Consider the following 18011-nt stretch of genomic DNA (forward strand, 5'->3'; position numbering starts at 1 on the left):
TATGATTATATTTACCAAAGGTAGCCTCTTCTAGGCCAGCGATGATTTCCCACAGACGGTCGCTTTCACCGTTACGCCAATTTTACCCTTTTTTACAAACAGGAAAATATTGGCTCTTAATCATTGAAACATCTTGCCGCGAATCAAAACGTTAGGCACAATCGAAGTCCAGAGCTTTCAGTTCATTTTATGAAACATTGATGAGTAACTTAGCGTAAGCATGAACTTTCCAGCAAAGTTGGTATATTTCTATTATCTTTTCTTTTTGTAAGCCGTGTTTAATCCAACATGCACTTGATAATAAAGATGGGACTATACAGAACGAGAATGCAGAACCTTATCCACGGTACCACATTGATCCTTCATCAGCTACTGTCGGTTTTAAACTGTTTACGCTAATTGATTTTCTCAAACAATGATTGTCCTACAGCGGAACAGCCTATTGCTCGTGCTCTGTGCCATGGTGACTACATATCTGCCTGCCTGTGGCAACCGGAGGACAACTGCGGGAAAAACATTACAGCAGACGAACAGATCAAGTACTTAGAACAGGCATGTATTACACGAAGAAGAGGATGTGTGCTTATATTTTCTTGACGACTCGTCAGCAACGACATCATATCTGACCGACACCCATTTTTCCCCGAACTAAGAGATACATTCCTTCAGTAAATGGAAACATTTGAGTTGATTTGGTTTGATTTATTCACACTACGCATATACATACATACACAAATATGTAAATAGTTTGTAGGCCTTACTACGTAGAATATGTCTACATTTTCGCGTGGATCTTCATAAGCTTTTCAAAACTTGACTGGGACGTCCAGTAGATATATCTTATACAATATGTACAGAGACATTATACACGAAATATATTTCTTTCCGTTGCCTAAAATGTTGTCATAAAATGACACTTCAGGTAGAAATATACATAATATGTATGTATGTATGTATGTATGTATGTATGTATGTATGTATGTATGTGTTTGTCGATCGTATCTCAACGTGTAAACTTCCTTACCAAGTCGCTTGAGGATCACTCGCTGGAAGAAAACCCCCAGGCTGTGCTGTCACAGGTTGCATCGATCACCGAGGAGTCTGCCGAGATCTCGTCGGCCGGTGTGCAGGCCGTCAGCGGCATTCTGAAGGAAGCTGCCTATCTGGAGACAACGTCTACGCAGGTGCGCTCTGGCTCTTCCCAATGTATTCTGTAATGTATACTCAAAGTCTGACCTTATCACCAGTTCAAGCTTTATCGTACTTATTTTTCTCCTCCTCCCACTACTGCTGCTCATACAACCACCACTGTTAGTTGCAGTAGTAGCAAGAGCGTTGCAGATACAGGTAGTAGTAGCCATTTTTATGCCTCCGCAACGAAGTGGCCGGAGGCATTATGTTTTCGGGTCGTCCGTCCGTCCGTACGTACGTCCGTCCGTCCGTCCGTACGTACGTCCGTCCGTCCGTCCGTACGTCCGTCCCGTTTTGTTTTTGTCGATATCTCAAGAACCGTGTGGTGGTTTTACATCAAAGTTGGTATGAGGGTATATCCTGGGGGGATAATACTTTGTTTGGATTTTAGGGTCACGGGGTCAAAGGTCAAAGGTCAAAGGTCACAGGTTATTTTGTGAAAAAAGGTTGAAAATTCATGTTTTTCTCCATATCTCGCAAATGGTTCAAGGTATCTTCATGGAACTTAGTATATATGCTTGTTCCAATGGGCAGTGATTATCTAGGGAAGTTGGGGGTCATGGTTCAAAGGTCAGGGGGTCAAAGGTCAAGGTCAACTCCTCAAAATATCACTACTTTCCTTATATTTATGCAATGCCTGAAGGTTTTTTTTTTTTAGCTTGATGTATGCATGTATTACCTGATATACATTCTGTGGGAAGTTTCTTGCCAAAAGGTCAAAGGTCAAAAGGTCAAAGGTCAAGTGAAAGTGTTGAATTGCACTTTTTCCTCCATATCTCAAAAGTAACTCTAGGTATCATCATGAAACTTACATATTTATGCATGTTCAACCTAACAGTGATTCTCTTTGGAACTGTGAGGTCAAAGGTCAAAGGCCAGGTTTAGATAATGCTATTTTCCCATTTGATACTGAAATTATACTTTTTCTCAATACCTTGAAAATTACTCAATGCATTAACTTATAAAAGGGTCAAAAGTCAAGTGAAAATCATCAGTTCCCCAAATACATGTACCTGCACTCTGACATTTTAATCATTCATCCAATTGAACCTAGTTCTAGGAAAGTGAAGATTCAGCACATTTGTGGCAAACCTGTCATTTTAATATTTTGCCAATTGTGTGAAACTGTCATCACACATTGTCAAGACATTGTACTATACACCTATTAGGAGAACCATGCATTATGGCGGAGGCATATCAGTCGCCGTAGCGATATATCTAGTTCTTTATCATCTTAGAACTATAATTCTTACTATTTTAAGTACAGCTGTATTACTGATGATGATGATGATGATGATGATAACTATGATAATGATAATGATGATTATCATTGCCATTTTCACTATTTTCATCGCTGTCATTACCATTATTAAGAATTCCGAACATTATTTCCATTACATTCCTCTTTGGTACGTTTTTTTTTTCTATGCAAAGATAAGACTTGTGAATTGCGAATACCTATGATATATTAAAGTTTCTTTCAAAGCTCTGCTTAGACAATCCATAGCAAACAAGAAATGCATCTGACATATTGACAGTATTCTCTCCTGTATTTTGAATAAACTCTTGAATTGGCCCTGATGTCATTGACTTGTACCATCCAGAGTGCCGGAGAAGTTGTGTCCATACTTAACAATCTAGCAGACGTCGATGACGATGCGCTTGAAGAAGCTCAAGAGTCGGATAACGCCCCCAACGTTGCAACTCAATCGCTGGAGTCAGTGCTTTTAAACTTGAATGTGTCAGCCAATGAAACTTTTCAAAACGTTGAGCCCAACATTGCTGTCCAGGCAAGTATTAAAAGACAAACACCACAAAATTCACTTTTGTAGTGTCGACGAGTCACCAATCAAGCTTTTTTTTCTCTCTCCCCTCAGCTTCCCTTCTTCATAACATTCCTCTGTTTTTATTCACCTTTTGCTAATTCTGCTTCTTTCTCTCTTTTTTTTTTACATTTCCCCTCGGCCCTTTATTCCCTTTCTCTTTTGTTTCCTTATGCATTTTGCTATTCTCAGGTCGAGGATAAAACCACCTCTTTTTTCTTATGGTAGTACCAATCCTGTGCGCTCTGTGTAGGAGCAATTGTTAGCAGATATTGCTTGTCCCTTTCACATTTCTTCTTTCAGGCAGTTGGGTCCTATGGAGACATTTTGTCAAGTTCTGTCACTGATTTTGTAAAGCTCATCACAAGCATTCATTAGTCTCGCTCCTCTTAGATGGAGCTTGCATGCTGATCTCTGCCTCACAAAGTGATCCTAGAGAAAAGGCAAAAATGAGAGAAGACCCCGCCCGCCCCCCCCCAAAAAAAAAACAAATATGAATCTAGCACATACAGCAGGGAGGCAAACTCCACGAAATCCGGCTTTTTCCAGCATCGATGAAAATGCAAACGATGTCCTCTATTGCAGGTACTAAGCCTCTCTTCGCCAAAGGCAAAGACTGGTTTGGTCTTCGGCTCATTTGGGGATGTCTCTGCCGCACTCACTGAGAGCAACGTGAAGCAGCTCGCCATCGATGAATTCGAGGAGACACCGATGGACGTAGTACAAGTAGCCGCCATCGTCATTCCACCCGAGGTCCTCGGTCACGGCAAGGATGGGAACATCGCCCTCACCGTCTATCACGACGATTCCCTTTTCGTACAGCGTGAGAACACATCAGAACCGTTCGTCGTCCCCTCCAATAGGGGTGACACTGGGCAAAAGTTTTTCCGCCAGATCAACACCAACGTCATTGCTGCCAGCTTCGGGGAACAGGCGGGTACATCACGCAGCTTGGATACTCCTGTGACAATAGTCCTGACTCACAAGAAGGTACATCGCCAATTGTCATGGGATGTGAACGTAGGAAGACTTGTCCGTGCAAATTGTGGCAATTTCGCCATTCTGGAGAGGAAATCAAACATGTCGTTATTAACAAGCAAAAACAAACTTAACGCATACAAGCAAAACAATCGTCTGACATAGTAGTTGTCTACACAAGTGTAAGTCTGTGTAAATGTGATATTTGAATTAATAGGCCTACTTAGTAATCGGTGGCAAAATGTGCAATTCAACTGCATATTAAAGTAGCATAAAAACACAGAGTGACATAAGGCTTCATATGTGTTGATAGAAGTTACTAGTAGCAACTATATAGGCATATTATTCAAATTAGATGAAGTGATGATGCCATGATCTCACAAGTCTCCAAAATAACCTATCAACAAAGTTTGCTTGATTAACATTTTTGAATGAAGAGCCGGAACTCACGCTCGTGAAAGATCTCACTTTATTCATTCATCGCTTAGATCAGGGTGCGTGACCTGTGGTCTGCCTGATGACGTCCAACTGGACCCCATAGAAAACCAGCTGGTGTAGCTGAATATTGGCTATCCAGCCATCTTGTCAAATGGAAAATGACACAAACAAACAAACAAACAAACAAACAAACAAACAAACAAACAAACAAATAATCATTTGGGAGTTATTTGCTGTATCATCGACCGTAATCATGATTTGCGATATTTTTTTTCAAAGAAATCATTTGGAGAATTGAGATGAGACAACATCAACAACTTATGCAATATGTATTCTAAGTTGCGATCAAAATAGCTGTTCCGTCAAATGTTTCCATCCTAACCTATCCGACACGGATGTGGATCCAAACTAGAGGTCACAAAACCATTCTTACAACCTGACTTGAGAGAGATCCGTGATGCGTCACAGGATACTAGCCTTAAAACGCAAGAAGTTAAGATGGCATTATTTGAAATGTGAAATGCTATATGCTGCACAGCAGTCAAATACCGAGTAATTCACCTGCTCCATTTATGTTAAGTGCAGATGAATGTGGCAACGACTATTCCTTGCGTTTTTGTTTGTTTTGTTTCTTTTTGTTCTGATTATAGAATGCAAGCAACCCTCGCTGTGTCTTCTGGAACTACACGGATAATTCCTGGTCCACTGCCGGCTGTACCCTGAAAAACACCAGTTCGGAAGCACGCTCTGAATGCGAGTGCAACCACCTGACAAATTTCGCAGTCCTAATGGTAAGCTCACTGTGCAACTAAAGTCACACGAACAAAATTATAGATGTCTCATCAAAATCGAAAGTAAGGTAAAGTTGGCATCTCGTTTGCTTGGAGACTTGGAGGCGATTTGGTGGCGACTCGAATCTAGCTCATCGCGGAGTGGTCGCAGAGATGTCTCCGCGAGGCTAGTTTGGTCTTCGGGGGTTGCGAGAGAATTGAATATGTTCGAGACTTTTACCAGTCTCCAGTTGGTCGCAGAGACGTCTCCTCGACGTTCCGAGATCACTCCTTAGTTGCGGCGAAGTTGCGGAGACTAATTTTGTCCTTGACGTCTCCGAGACGTCTCCGTGACTTTGCGGAGATCCATTGGCGACCTACCGAAGACGTCGCGGAGACATCTCCGCGACTGAGAAGACGTCTTGGATACGTCGCGGCGACATCTCCGCGACTTCCAGGCGAATTTAGCTGTCACCTTGTTTGGAGACTTCTCAGGCGAGGCCATGGAGTCGCCTTCTTGGTGAGAGCGCAAGCCATGTTTTGGTCTTTAGAGTCGCAGGAGTCTCGGCAGTTGCGCCTAAGTCTCTTTCTGTGAGATAGTCCTGGAATTGTTACGGGTCACTTTTTTGTTGTTGAAGGAGAGGGTTGTATCAACGACAACCTCACGTCCAGATTAGACTGTTAGATAAAGCGACAATGTCAAGGCCTCACAAGTCTTTCATTGACCTACACACAATCTTCACTTCCCACCTTTGACAAATCTTATCCTTCTCATCTTTCTTTTCTTTTGTTGTTGTTGTTGTTTTACTGTTATGACGTGACAATGATGACATATAGCCGTAGCGACTAAAATATTTACCAAAAATATAATGTTTGATATATTTTTGCGTACAAACCTACAGAAGAGTGGTGAGTTAATGACATCTTTTGCCTCACTTGATTATAATGATGTAACTGCGATCAATATGATTATTCAGTGGAAATTTTTGCGGTTCCATTAGATCCCCTGTTAAATGTTTGATTTTGATGAAACTTCTACCATTCTGCCTATATCTGACCTTCTACTTACTGTGCAAAAGTCACTATGAAATGGAGTGAAATCATGAGTCAGAGAGTTATCTTAAAGACAAAGTCAGCGACTCCCTTTGATCTCCTGGTTTTTATAAAGGGCAATGCCTGACCTATAGATACTGAGATTTCGCTCCTTAAAGGACAAGTCCACCTTCATATACATAAGGATTGAGAAAACGCAGCAATATTAGTAGAACACATCAGTGAAAGTTTGAGGAAAATTGGACAATCCGTTCAAAAGTTACGAATATTTTAAGTATATGCGCAGTCACTGCTGGAAGAGAAGACTACTGCAGTGTATGATGTCACATGCGTACAACTATATAAGGAAAATAAAAAGAGAATTTCACAAAACTTTACTTTTTGAATAAAGTGCACATTTCTTCGATTTGCTACTGACGTATGTTAAGGGTAATATTATTCCCCCTGCCTTCTGAAAGAGAGAGGTCGAGTGTTCTTTTGTTATGCGAGAAAAATGGAAATATGTTGAATTTTCTTTAACTAATATTGCTGCATTCACTCAAGCCACATGTCTATGAAGGTGAACTTGTCCTTTAAGGAGGTGAGCAGCGGTCGAAAACGATTGTTATATCCAAGTGCAAAAAGAAACCTCATGCAGTTTGGTTCTTTTAAAAAAAAAATGTCCCTCAAGTTTTCTTCCAATGGCATAGATGAAGGCGTTTGAGTTTTGAACTACAGATGCCTATAACTATGGAAGACATTTTATTTCTTGGTGTTTTTGAAGGCAGTTGTGAAATAGGAATAGATCCGTTGCAGCTGCTTTGGTAGCAGAGGCTTGTTGCCTTAACTACCAGGTCCCAAGGCACTGCTTTACTAGCAGTCGTGGTAGTGGCTTTGAAAGCTGTTGTATGTTGTATGTGTCAGGTTCCGTTTGTTTGTTTTTCTTCAAATCTTGACATATGCATACCATACCTCAAATGAATTTACTTAGACGCACATACACAATGAGCATACAACTATTTCTACATTAATTTCGTCAATATTACACTGCCTTAGGATATACATGCCGGAAGTTGGGTTGGCACGACAGTGGACAAAGTGTACGAGATCCTGACCTACGTCGGCTGCGCTTTCTCCATCTTTGGTCTTATGGTCACCTTGGCGACGTATCTAAGCAACAGGTAAATGTCAACTTTCGTCCGTTTAATTTTCTGTGTCCTCTATTCTCAGTCATGTATAAGCAGAATTACATTATGTTGCCAACAGGTTGCTATTCCCTACGATATCGACCGACTGATCATGATTTCTTGTGAACTTCAAATCACCATTGTGTTTTTAAGCATAATGTACCAGCTGACACTGGCATCTCAACAGTGATTATACCACACTTAACAATTAAGGGATGCTATATCTTATGCGTGTACACCCTAAATATGAATAGCCTATCTCATAGGCTAGAATCAGCTGAATACATTGCATCGGCCACTTGGTCGACTAACTTGCGCACACTCTTTCCGTCAAGGTTACCACACTGATTAGATGCTTTATTTGACACATTTTAATTAAAGATCCGCGGAATGTCCTCCATGTTGACCTGAGAATGCAGGGTATTTTGTGTGTGTGCATGTTTTGGAATGTGTTTCCTGAATCAGCACCCTATGTATACGTAGTACGAGTCTTATCTTCCCTTGTTTTATGAAAACAAATTAAAATACAAAATCGCTTTCCCTGTCCATCACAGAAGTGATGATCAGTTTGTCATGCATGAAGTTTTGTGCGTTCCATTCTCCAGGAAGCTCCGACAATCACAGCCTAATCGCATCCTCATGTGTCTTTGTGGGACTCTGCTGAGTCTCTACGTTTTGTTCATCATCATGAGCCTGGTGGACGGACATCTGAAGACGAAAGCCGGTGTCTGCGGCTTGGTAGCGGGCCTGGTGCACTTTTCTATGCTGTCCGCTGTTGCATGGATGGGCGTTGAGGGGGTCAACATGTTTTATCTGCTCGTCCGTGTCGTGAACTCGTACATCCCGCATTTCATGCTCAAGGCAGGAGTCGTCGCATGGGGTGAGCATTTTATGAGACAATGTTCGGTTAATCACAACAAAAGTATAAGACAATACTGTTATACACAAACAATGTGAAACGGGAATCACTATTATCATTAAAAAAGTTCAAAACAAATGCATGAATAATGTCGATCTGGTTTTACAGGGGGTTACACTTACCTAATAATGGCATACGAAATAACTGATAAGCTTCCCGCTTATAATAAAGATAATGCTGATGATGCTGCTGCTGCTGCTACTGATAATAATAATAATAATAATAATAATAATAATAATAATAATAATAATAATGATAATGATAATGATAATGATAATGATAATAATAGTAGTAGTAGTAATAATAGTAATAACAATAACAATAATGATAATGATGATGATGATAATAATAATAATAATAATAATAATAATAATAATAATATTAAAGTTGCTTCACATGACCCTAGCATCACGTCATAGGATACATTCGGCTTTTTCGCGAAGTTTTTCTTGTCGTCGTGATGCAGACCGTGTTCCAAATAATACAATACATTCTACTATAACGGAACTTGTCGCAAGTTGACACTCTTGTTGCCCCAATGTATATCTGCGGGTTTCACTATCAAGTACCATGAAGAAAAAGCTCTTCACTAGCAAGTTGCTGATGTGAACCCTTCCTTTTCTTCGACCAGTGGGTGTCTTAAAAAAAAAACAAGAACAAAGATATTATAATGACGTCAGATTTAATCTAATTATCAGATTTTCATAAAGAGACATAATCTGTCCTGTGTCATCTTAAAGAATGCACATACCACTGTGACTGCGACATAAACTTCAGTTTTAAGATACAACAAACATCTGTCCCTAATAACTCGTAATACTCTGATGTGTGTCAGGCTGTTTAGTTCATATCTGTGTCCTTTCGTTTACACTGTTTTCCTTTTCTCTTCGCATAAGTATGTACATCAAACAGAATTGCAGACAGAGCAAAGGATCCGCAAAATAAATACCAGTGAAAGCACATTCATTGCTAGGTGACCAACGATAGAGCCCAAAGAAGTCTCACAATAATATGTCATGATCAAAAGGAAGAACATAAATTCTCATTGTGATATTACTTCTTTCTTATGACAGGTGTTCCGGCGCTCATCGTAATTCTCACAGGAGCTATCGCTAAAAAGAACTACATCTCGAAGCATTTGTAAGTATATCTCACCCTTAATGTGTGCCTCCTTTTCACTTCTTTAGTCAGTATACATGTGAAGATGCTCGCATCTTGTATGCTTGTTGAAGCTGAATATTTCCCTTTGAGTGTGGAAAATGTGCTCGTATTTTTAACTCAAAAGGCTGATATTCTGTTTTTTTTTTAGTTATTGATGTTTATATCAATGAAAGTATATAACACTTCCTCAGAAACATAGCATAACTTTCAGACTTTTGCGATCAGAACATAAGAGTGCCATTGAATTTTAATTCGTTGTAAAACCTTTACGCTTTGGGCAAAACTTTACTCTACAGAGGAGAAAGTTCTACAAGTTGTAACGAAGTATCGAATTTTGTGTCAGCTGTTTCCTGGGCAGATGGTCGATGGTGAGCGGTCTCATGGTCCCTATGGGGATCATCCTCCTCGTCAACATGGTAATCTTTGTCATGGTCATCTACCGACTGACTCGGACGAACATCGCAACGCGAGCGTGCTCCCGCGGCAAGGAAGACGGTTATCGCGACGTCTTACGCCGCTGCCAAAACGCTGTCAGCATTTTCCTCCTCCTCGGACTCACCTGGGTTTTGGGTTATTTCACCCTCATCAGGGACGACAACCTCGTGATCCACGTCCTCTTCGTCATCCTCAACTCTCTGCAGGGGTTCTTCATCTTCGTTCTCTACTGTCTGCGACAGCAGCACTTTCGCGATCGTATGGGACGGCATCGCGAATCGCTGCGACGGCAATTCCCGCGTCTGGTTCGTCGAATGAACCTTTCCGTACCATGCCTCTCTTCCGCCCGAAAGTCTTACGACGTGGTCTCTACCCATTCACAGTCCGCTGTCAACACGCAGTCCACCATCCCGTCGGGGACATATGACTCAAAAGAGCAATACGCGATGACGGAAAAGGGAAATACGTACTGTATTTGAGACGACACAAACATGCAGCAGTACTCCAGCAACCTGCCTAGTAGGTCTTGTTGGACTCGAAGTTTAAACTGAAGTTCGTTCAAAATGAGGGATATTGAGGCATTGAAAGATTACTTGAAATGCTTTATATCAAAAGTTAAGAATCTTTGATCTTTCTAATCTATCATGAAGATGGTAAAGTTGTTTGAACGCTGTAATTCATCGCCAGGCCATGATGCCGCGGTCTTCGCAGCCTTCATAAGCGGTTCATGCAATGATGATTGTGTGCACAAACCTTTCAATCAAATTTTGTTATCTTAAAATGTGAAATAGACGCATTGAGCGCTTTCGTAGCTTGAAATGTTTTAGAAAAGAAGAGTGATAATTATCTTGCAGATCGATTCGAATCTTGCGTGGACTGGTAGGTAATGACCTTTAGCACATTAATATCTTAACATAAAAGTTGATTCAGTGCATTTAGAGGGCAGTCACAACTGACAAAAGATTTCGTTTGAAATCACACTTCAGAAACACGTTTCAGCTTAGAGTGATAGAGGGTTCAGAAGCTGAAATGACATTTCAATTAATGACATTTCAATCAAATACGTACAGTTGATACGCTTGCATGACGGACACAGAAGCTTTTCGTCTGAATTCAAGTAGTATGCAGGTATGGTACTACATGTATATAATATAAATTTGTATGTATAATGCTTGCAGAAGCAGAGAGAAATCAGTATTATGCTCGATTAAACATTGCACATTTTATTCAGGTTGACATGTGTATATCAACCATACTTTGCCAGGGCCACGGAAGGAGGAGGGACACTGTGGCCATTCAAGTATGCGTGACATTGAGCCATTCATGTGTTTTTTTTCTTTTAGATCGAACTAGATATGAAAAGATGTGAGTAAATAATACTAGTAACTACCACCAGAGATGATATCTTTACAAATGGTATACTAGTATACGGTAGATTGATAGATTGGTATATTTCATGAAATTATTGAAGCCTCAAACGAGAGTTGTATTTGAATACTAGTAGTCTGTCAAGAATACTCATGTGTATGAAAATGATTGAATGTACGAAAAACATTAACCAATTTCCACCTCAACGTGATTCATTAAATGTTGTGTACATTCGTCTAATCAGTTCAGGGGTTTGTGTCGGGAGAATTGACGCATTATCTTTTTGTCAGAATCGTTTTGGTCTTGACATCCCTTCTCTCCCTCCCTCCTCTCCCTCTCCCAAGAGGCAATCTAGTGAAGGAACGTAATTTCCTAATATAACAGATTGAATTTTCCTTATCATATCTTAGTCATATCAAAGAGATATTTTCGTATTTATATGTTTCATGGTCAGTCTGCACACATTAAAGAGGTGTTGATTGTTTGGGTGATGCCTCTCTCCCCGCTCTCCCCCTCCCCCCCAAAAAAAGTGTTTTGGCAGCTTTTCTGTACAAAGGCGCCCCCCCCCCCCCCCCCACCCCGGCTGGCGAGCAGGGTCCGCTTGAACAAGGAAAGGAAAATAAATTAAAAAACTTCCTCCCAAATCTCCAAATGCAACAGAAGAGTTAATGTTTTAAAATTATTTTTAAAAAATCCAGTCTCTACAACTGTGACAGGTTGATTCCCCGGGTATCCCCCCCCCCCTCCCATTTCCCGCTCCGTCGGGGTTATGGCTGAAAATCCAAGAAACGGCTGAGAGAGATAGAAAGATAGTTTCATGAGAGCGAGTCAATATATTAGACACCATGGACGTCTCATTTACTGGCGGAAGGACTGGTCTGGAAGGGTTTTCATTTTTTTTTTAAAGAATCAGATGATGGATTTTTTCAAATGATTTTGATCAGTAAAAAACCGTGAATCAATTACAGATTAAACCCTTGTTTTTACTTTTTCTCGTGATACTTTTGTGAGAATATTATACCTCTCAGATCGTGATATCTATATCACCACACTCCATTCAAACTGCTGGTTTTTAGATTACCGGTGAGCGCTATACATCCATCCCATACAATAGACTGAGTATGGTGATTGATGTATAAGCAGACAGGAGATGACAGATGTAAAATGATTTACCTCTTCATATTTTATGAATGGAATAATTTTTCTCATTTTTGATATGAAATATTTGGGTGTGTGTTTCGAAAATATTCCATTGAAAGTGTGTACCCAGATTTGAATATCGATAGCAAAATATTGCAAAATCTTTCTTGTGTTGGAAGGGGTATCCCCATCCCATACCTTCTGACCTTCTCGAATCACTGTGTGCATGATCAAGAGTTTCAACAAATTTTGATCTGTAGATGAGAAAATCACCGAAGAATACAGACTTCAGTTTCGTTCAGCATGGGCTCTTATTCTTCAAATACTTACATTTATAGACAAGCGACCAAAAAAAAAAAAAAAATGTTGCTATAATTCTTTGTTTCATGTCAAAATTTATATCTGTCACGAGTGGAGTGACAGACGCTCTCCTCCACTGAGGTCAATTTGCATGGAATTTGTAAAGTAAGTACTTACAAGCATGTAAATGATGCAAACTGTCTAACATGCCAATAAGACAGTCCAGACCGCTCTCGGTAGAGCCACGGTAGTGCTATGTGTGGCAAGGAGAGGCAGTATGACATCAGGCCTGAAGGGGACATCACGCTGTGGTGCTGTCTCCGTGACACATTGTATGAGAATGGTCACTCGGTAACGGTGACAGGGGCCGCCACCCCAGTCAGTATTATTTAGAGATACCCACAGATAGTGGTAAGTGCATTATATTGAAATTCTCACATTGTTAATTGGAATAATTCGTTTGTGTAATGATATCCGAAGTGAGAGTGAATTGGGATAAACGCTTCAGTTAATATGTGATATAGAATATATAATGGTTGTTATTTATGGGTACATGAGCCTGAATATATTTGTATAATGAGGTAATTGAACGTCAGTCAGGATGTGAATGTAATATGAATGTGCTTCAGTGCTCTGGCTTGAAGTAATGTGATTATTTTAATATTTGAAGGGTTTCCGGGTTTCCCGAAGGGTCAAGGACCCACTGGTACTGCAAGAGGCAGGCACATAAAAGGCGTCGACTGTCGACCAGCTCCGAGGCAGTAAGGGAGCATGGACTGTCGACTGAACTTCATTCCTGGATGCTGAGGAGACATCGCGAAGACGTCCGTCGGGAGAGCGGCCACGCGAACGGCAATCGCGAAGAGTTGCTACGACAGACCACGCGACCGTCTCTATACCAGCACCAGCGTAATGGGGCCCCGTCATCGACCGACATCGTCATCGACCTGCATTGTCATCGTCATACGTCGTCGTCATAAGCCATCGTCACACAACGTACATCCGTGACAGCCATTCGAGGTGAAATGAATCCAATTTGAGTTAAAAATAATAAAGTCCTAAGAGCCAGAAAGCCACTGAGCAGGAATAATTTATGTTCGTTTTTTCTCTTTTTATAATTTGCTGTAAAACCAAGATTCACAGTTATAGACAATTAAAATATTTGAGTTAACTGAGTGCACATTGTTTCCTCCGTTTCATCTTGTATGAGTTACAGCTTGCCAACAGTTCTCAGAGGTTATGAAAATTTCTTTGTTCCGTTTATTTCCATATAAAAGGATGGAAATCGGGCAAATTCTGTGACAATATCGTTTCACCAAGAGTACATCCTAAAAGCCATAACTGACATATTCCGCAACACAAATCCAAGAAGGATGATGCTGAACTTTGTAAATAATTGTAGGTCAGAACAAATCAGTTGCATGGGCACAAGGAATATAAAATACGATATTTTCGCATGTTGGTGGCTGATTCATACGTCAACTTGATAAAAATACAAAAGTGAAGAAAGTCTGCCTTTACCAGTTTTGAACCAATCATAAAAAAATCATTACGGATATGTTTCATTTTGTCCACAGAATATATGTCATCATGGGGATATTAGTCTAACGTGAAAAAAGAAAACACGGGTGACGTGAAAACATTATAAGATGGAATTGAAATTCTCTTCACGGGCCAAATTGAAGGTGAAAAAAGGAGAAGGAGGAGGAGGAAGCAGGAATTCTACTTCTATATGCCATTATGAGGTCCTGAATTTATCTTTTTTCCTGTATGCCCCTTGAAATAAAACGGAGGCAAAAATACGCCCTCAATCGATCACCCGGCGGTTTGCATCCTAAAGGGCTCACACGGGTAAATAATTTCCCATAGAGACGTGTGTTCAAACTCAAATTTCAAAAAATTCTGTAAAATAGCTGGGAAAAATGAGGTCTTTCATATTCACTAACCTGAATAAGTGAGATTTACCCTTTTCATCCATTAAATTTTCAAGGCAGATTCTTCGGCTCAAACTCTGTCCAAAGGTCCGCAAAGCCAGACTACGAGTTCTTGTCACTCAAAAAATCACCTATTTTCGGTACATGCAGCCAATGAAATATAGTCCCCTAAAATTCCATCAGAAAAGCTTTCATCTTCCAAATAAAATGCAGTTTGTAGAGGAGTTCATACTCAATATGTTCAGCTATTCAGGTTTTTTTTTGCCAATCTACATCACTGATTTTTGATTAATTTTTCTCTTCATTTATTTTGGTATCTTTGGTACGAATTTGTGAAGGGGTCTGGGGCATTCCATTTTATTTACAGGTGTGAGCCCTATAGTGGAGGTCATATTTCTTATTTGACTTTTTAACATCATAAATGTGTTTTTGATGATATTTGCCCCTACATCATATGAAATTGCACATTCAAGGGTTATAAAGCTTCTCAAAGAGACACTTTTGAAAATGATGCCCTTTGGAGTTTTTTCAACAAAAAAAAAACAATCTTGCAGTTTTGATTAGTTTTTCATAAGATGAATACATAGATGCAGGTAATTATCCTTGATTAAGGGGGTGTCATTATCACCTTATTGCCTACAAAGACCTGTAAAACACTTTTATTTATCAAACATATTAGCTTGATGTGTTTTAAGCAGTTTCAGTGGTAGCCCGAACAAAGGAATACATTAAAATGACACAATCATTCAAAGTTGTGTGATACTGATGACTAGTTTCTACCAAGATCTAGTACCACAAGAACATAAAAAGAAAACAAATTGTAGAGTTGGGGGGGGGGGGGGTAGGGTGTTGGGTGGGGGAGGAAAGGGGGGGGGGGAGAGGAAGGGATCTGACACAATAGATCAACATAAACCAGCACAGCTTGTGTTGGATGAATACTTCCCATCGACTTGTGTGCATTACATGCATTCTCTATAGGGCTCACACGGGTAAATAATTCCCCATAGAGACGTTTGTTAAAATTCAAATTTAAAAAAATTCTGTAAAATAGCTGGGAAAATGAGGTCTTTCATATTCACTAACCTGAATAAGTGAGATATACTCTTTCATCCATCAAATTTTCAAGGCAAGTTCTTCGGCTCAAACTCTGTCCAAGGGTCCGCAAAGCCAGACTACGAATTCTTGTCACTCAAAAAATCACCTATTTTCGGTACACGCAGCCAATGAAATATAGTCCTCTAAAATTCCATCAGAAAAGCTTTCATCTTCCAACCAAAATGCAGTTTGTAGAGGAATTCATACTCAATTATCTACAGCTATTCAGTTTTTTGCCAAACTGCATCACTGATTTTAAATTGATTTTTCTCTTCATTTATTTCGGTATCTTTGGTACAAATTTGTGAAGGGGTCTGGGACATTCCATTTTATTTACAGGTGTGAGCCCTATAATGACTACGCAAAATCGGGAGAGTGTTACCTCTAGGATGGGATTTCACGGAGCACGCGAACGATTTGCGAAGGACGCGAATGGCAAAATCCATTATTCGATTTTTAGTCTGCAAAAGATCGCCAAACGAACGTGAGGGTTCGGAAGCGTCGCAATAATTGTTCGCGAATGTCGTTTTTACTTCGGCGAGAATTTCAAAAGAGTTTGAATTTTTTTGCGAACCTTTACCGCACACTCGGCCGTGATTTGCTCGTGAATTGTTCTCGAAAGTGTCTTCAAAGCCTCGTCATATGCGCAAGACCTTCGCAAGACACGCGCGATGTTCGCAAAATGTTCGTGAAACCCCAAACAGACTTCGAAACTTTGGAGAATGTCGCGCGTATGTTACGCGAAATCTGCGAAATTTTTCCAATCATTTTACGACGTAATCGCAAACTGTTGCGTACCTTTTGAGACATTCTCGCGAACGTTTAGCGCACGTTTGGGGGATGTATGACCTATACGTTTTCTACAAATAAAAATCGTAGCATACATCTAAACATCAAACAATTATTAACAGCTATAGTAACAAAGAAAATTAAAGACTAGCAAAGAGAAAGAAATGTTTGATATACAAAAAAAAAATCGCAGAATATACTTAAAATTAATCTAAAGTATGTAAAATTTCATTTGAACTATAGAGATTATGTGTTGGAGGAACTGCAAAAAAAGAAAAGAAAGAAAGATCAAATGCTTTACTAGTGGAGATAAGTCCTGGGGAAAAAATGTAGGCAAGCACACGATAGAGAAATGAGAGAAAAAGAAAGGAGAAATAGAGGAAAGAAAAAAATTCAACTCAAGACAGCTTCGCCTCTTCTTGGGTACATTTTCTCCCATGATTATTGAAAACTTTTCGTTGTTCGCATTTCCGTCGCGTGTTTTTCGTGTACGTAACATGCTGTACTTTAGCAATGATACACACGACATTCGCACATACGTCGTGGAAACTTCGCACAAATTGCGCAAGAATAATTTTCGGCTTCATAGTCGGAAAACATTCGGAGAAAAACTTTTCCGAATGTCGGATTTTGTCATTCGCGTCCTTCGCAAATCGTTCGCGTGCTCCGTGAAATCCCACCCTTATAGCGCACTGCGTGCGCTTCTAGACTCTTTGGTTTAAACTGATCGCCCTCCCGCTTGGTGAGAGTTTATAGGACAAGTCACTCGTTGCCTTCTTGTGCTGAACAAGGAGAATAGGCGAGTTTTTGAGAAGTTGCATTCCCTTTTTGTTATGGACGAGGTGCCCAGGCTGAGTTTTCTGAAGTCGCATTCTGGCCTTCTCGTCCCAAACAAAAACGCTTTTATTGTCCCTGCCGAACGAGTTCGAGCAGGGGACTATGAAATGGGCTCCGTACGTGTGTGTGTCCGTCCGTCTGTCCGTCCGTCTGTGCGTCCGTGTGTGATCAAAATGTTCAATTTGCTACTTCTCTGTCATTTATGAGGCAATTTTGATTCTGTTTGCTTTATATGATAGCACTGCATGGGAGCTTTGAAACTTCTACACAGAATTTCAGTTGTGACCTTTGACCTTGACCTTTGACCTATATTGTACATTTTGCTTAAAACTGCTACTCCTTCGCCATTTCTAACCCGATTTACACAGAATTTTGACCTTTGACTTCTTTGACCTCTGACCTTGATTTTTTACCTGTATTGTACATTTTGCTACCAAATGCTACTCCTTCGCCATTTGTAACCCGATTTCGATTCCGTTTGCTTTATGTGATGGCACTAGGTGAGGGCTTCAAACTTCTACACAGAATTTTGACCTTTGACTTCTTTGACCTTTGACCTTGATTTTTTACCTATATTGTACATTGGCTACAAAATGCTACTCCGCCATTTGTAA

General features: G+C 40.2%; 1 protein-coding gene across 1 annotated transcript in view; it reads left to right on the forward strand.

Annotated features, from left to right (window-relative positions):
- The window catches only part of LOC139716301 (adhesion G-protein coupled receptor G7-like), a 30126-nt gene extending 18416 nt beyond the window's left edge, over nt 1-11710 (forward strand). The window contains exons 8-16 of the mRNA XM_071627864.1: nt 431-552; nt 1029-1184; nt 2796-2981; nt 3600-4004; nt 5081-5221; nt 7289-7413; nt 8025-8299; nt 9412-9478; nt 9843-11710. Of these exons, the coding sequence (XP_071483965.1) occupies nt 431-552; nt 1029-1184; nt 2796-2981; nt 3600-4004; nt 5081-5221; nt 7289-7413; nt 8025-8299; nt 9412-9478; nt 9843-10413 (2048 nt within the window). The 3' untranslated portion in view covers nt 10414-11710. The remainder of the gene's footprint in view (nt 1-430; nt 553-1028; nt 1185-2795; nt 2982-3599; nt 4005-5080; nt 5222-7288; nt 7414-8024; nt 8300-9411; nt 9479-9842) is intronic.
- Nucleotides 11711-18011: the final 6301 nt, after the last annotated feature.

This window comes from Diadema antillarum, unplaced genomic scaffold (assembly GCF_040938485.1).
Source record: "Diadema antillarum isolate AM-2024a unplaced genomic scaffold, OU_Dant_1.0 scf00000063, whole genome shotgun sequence".
Lineage (NCBI taxonomy): Eukaryota > Metazoa > Echinodermata > Echinoidea > Diadematoida > Diadematidae > Diadema > Diadema antillarum.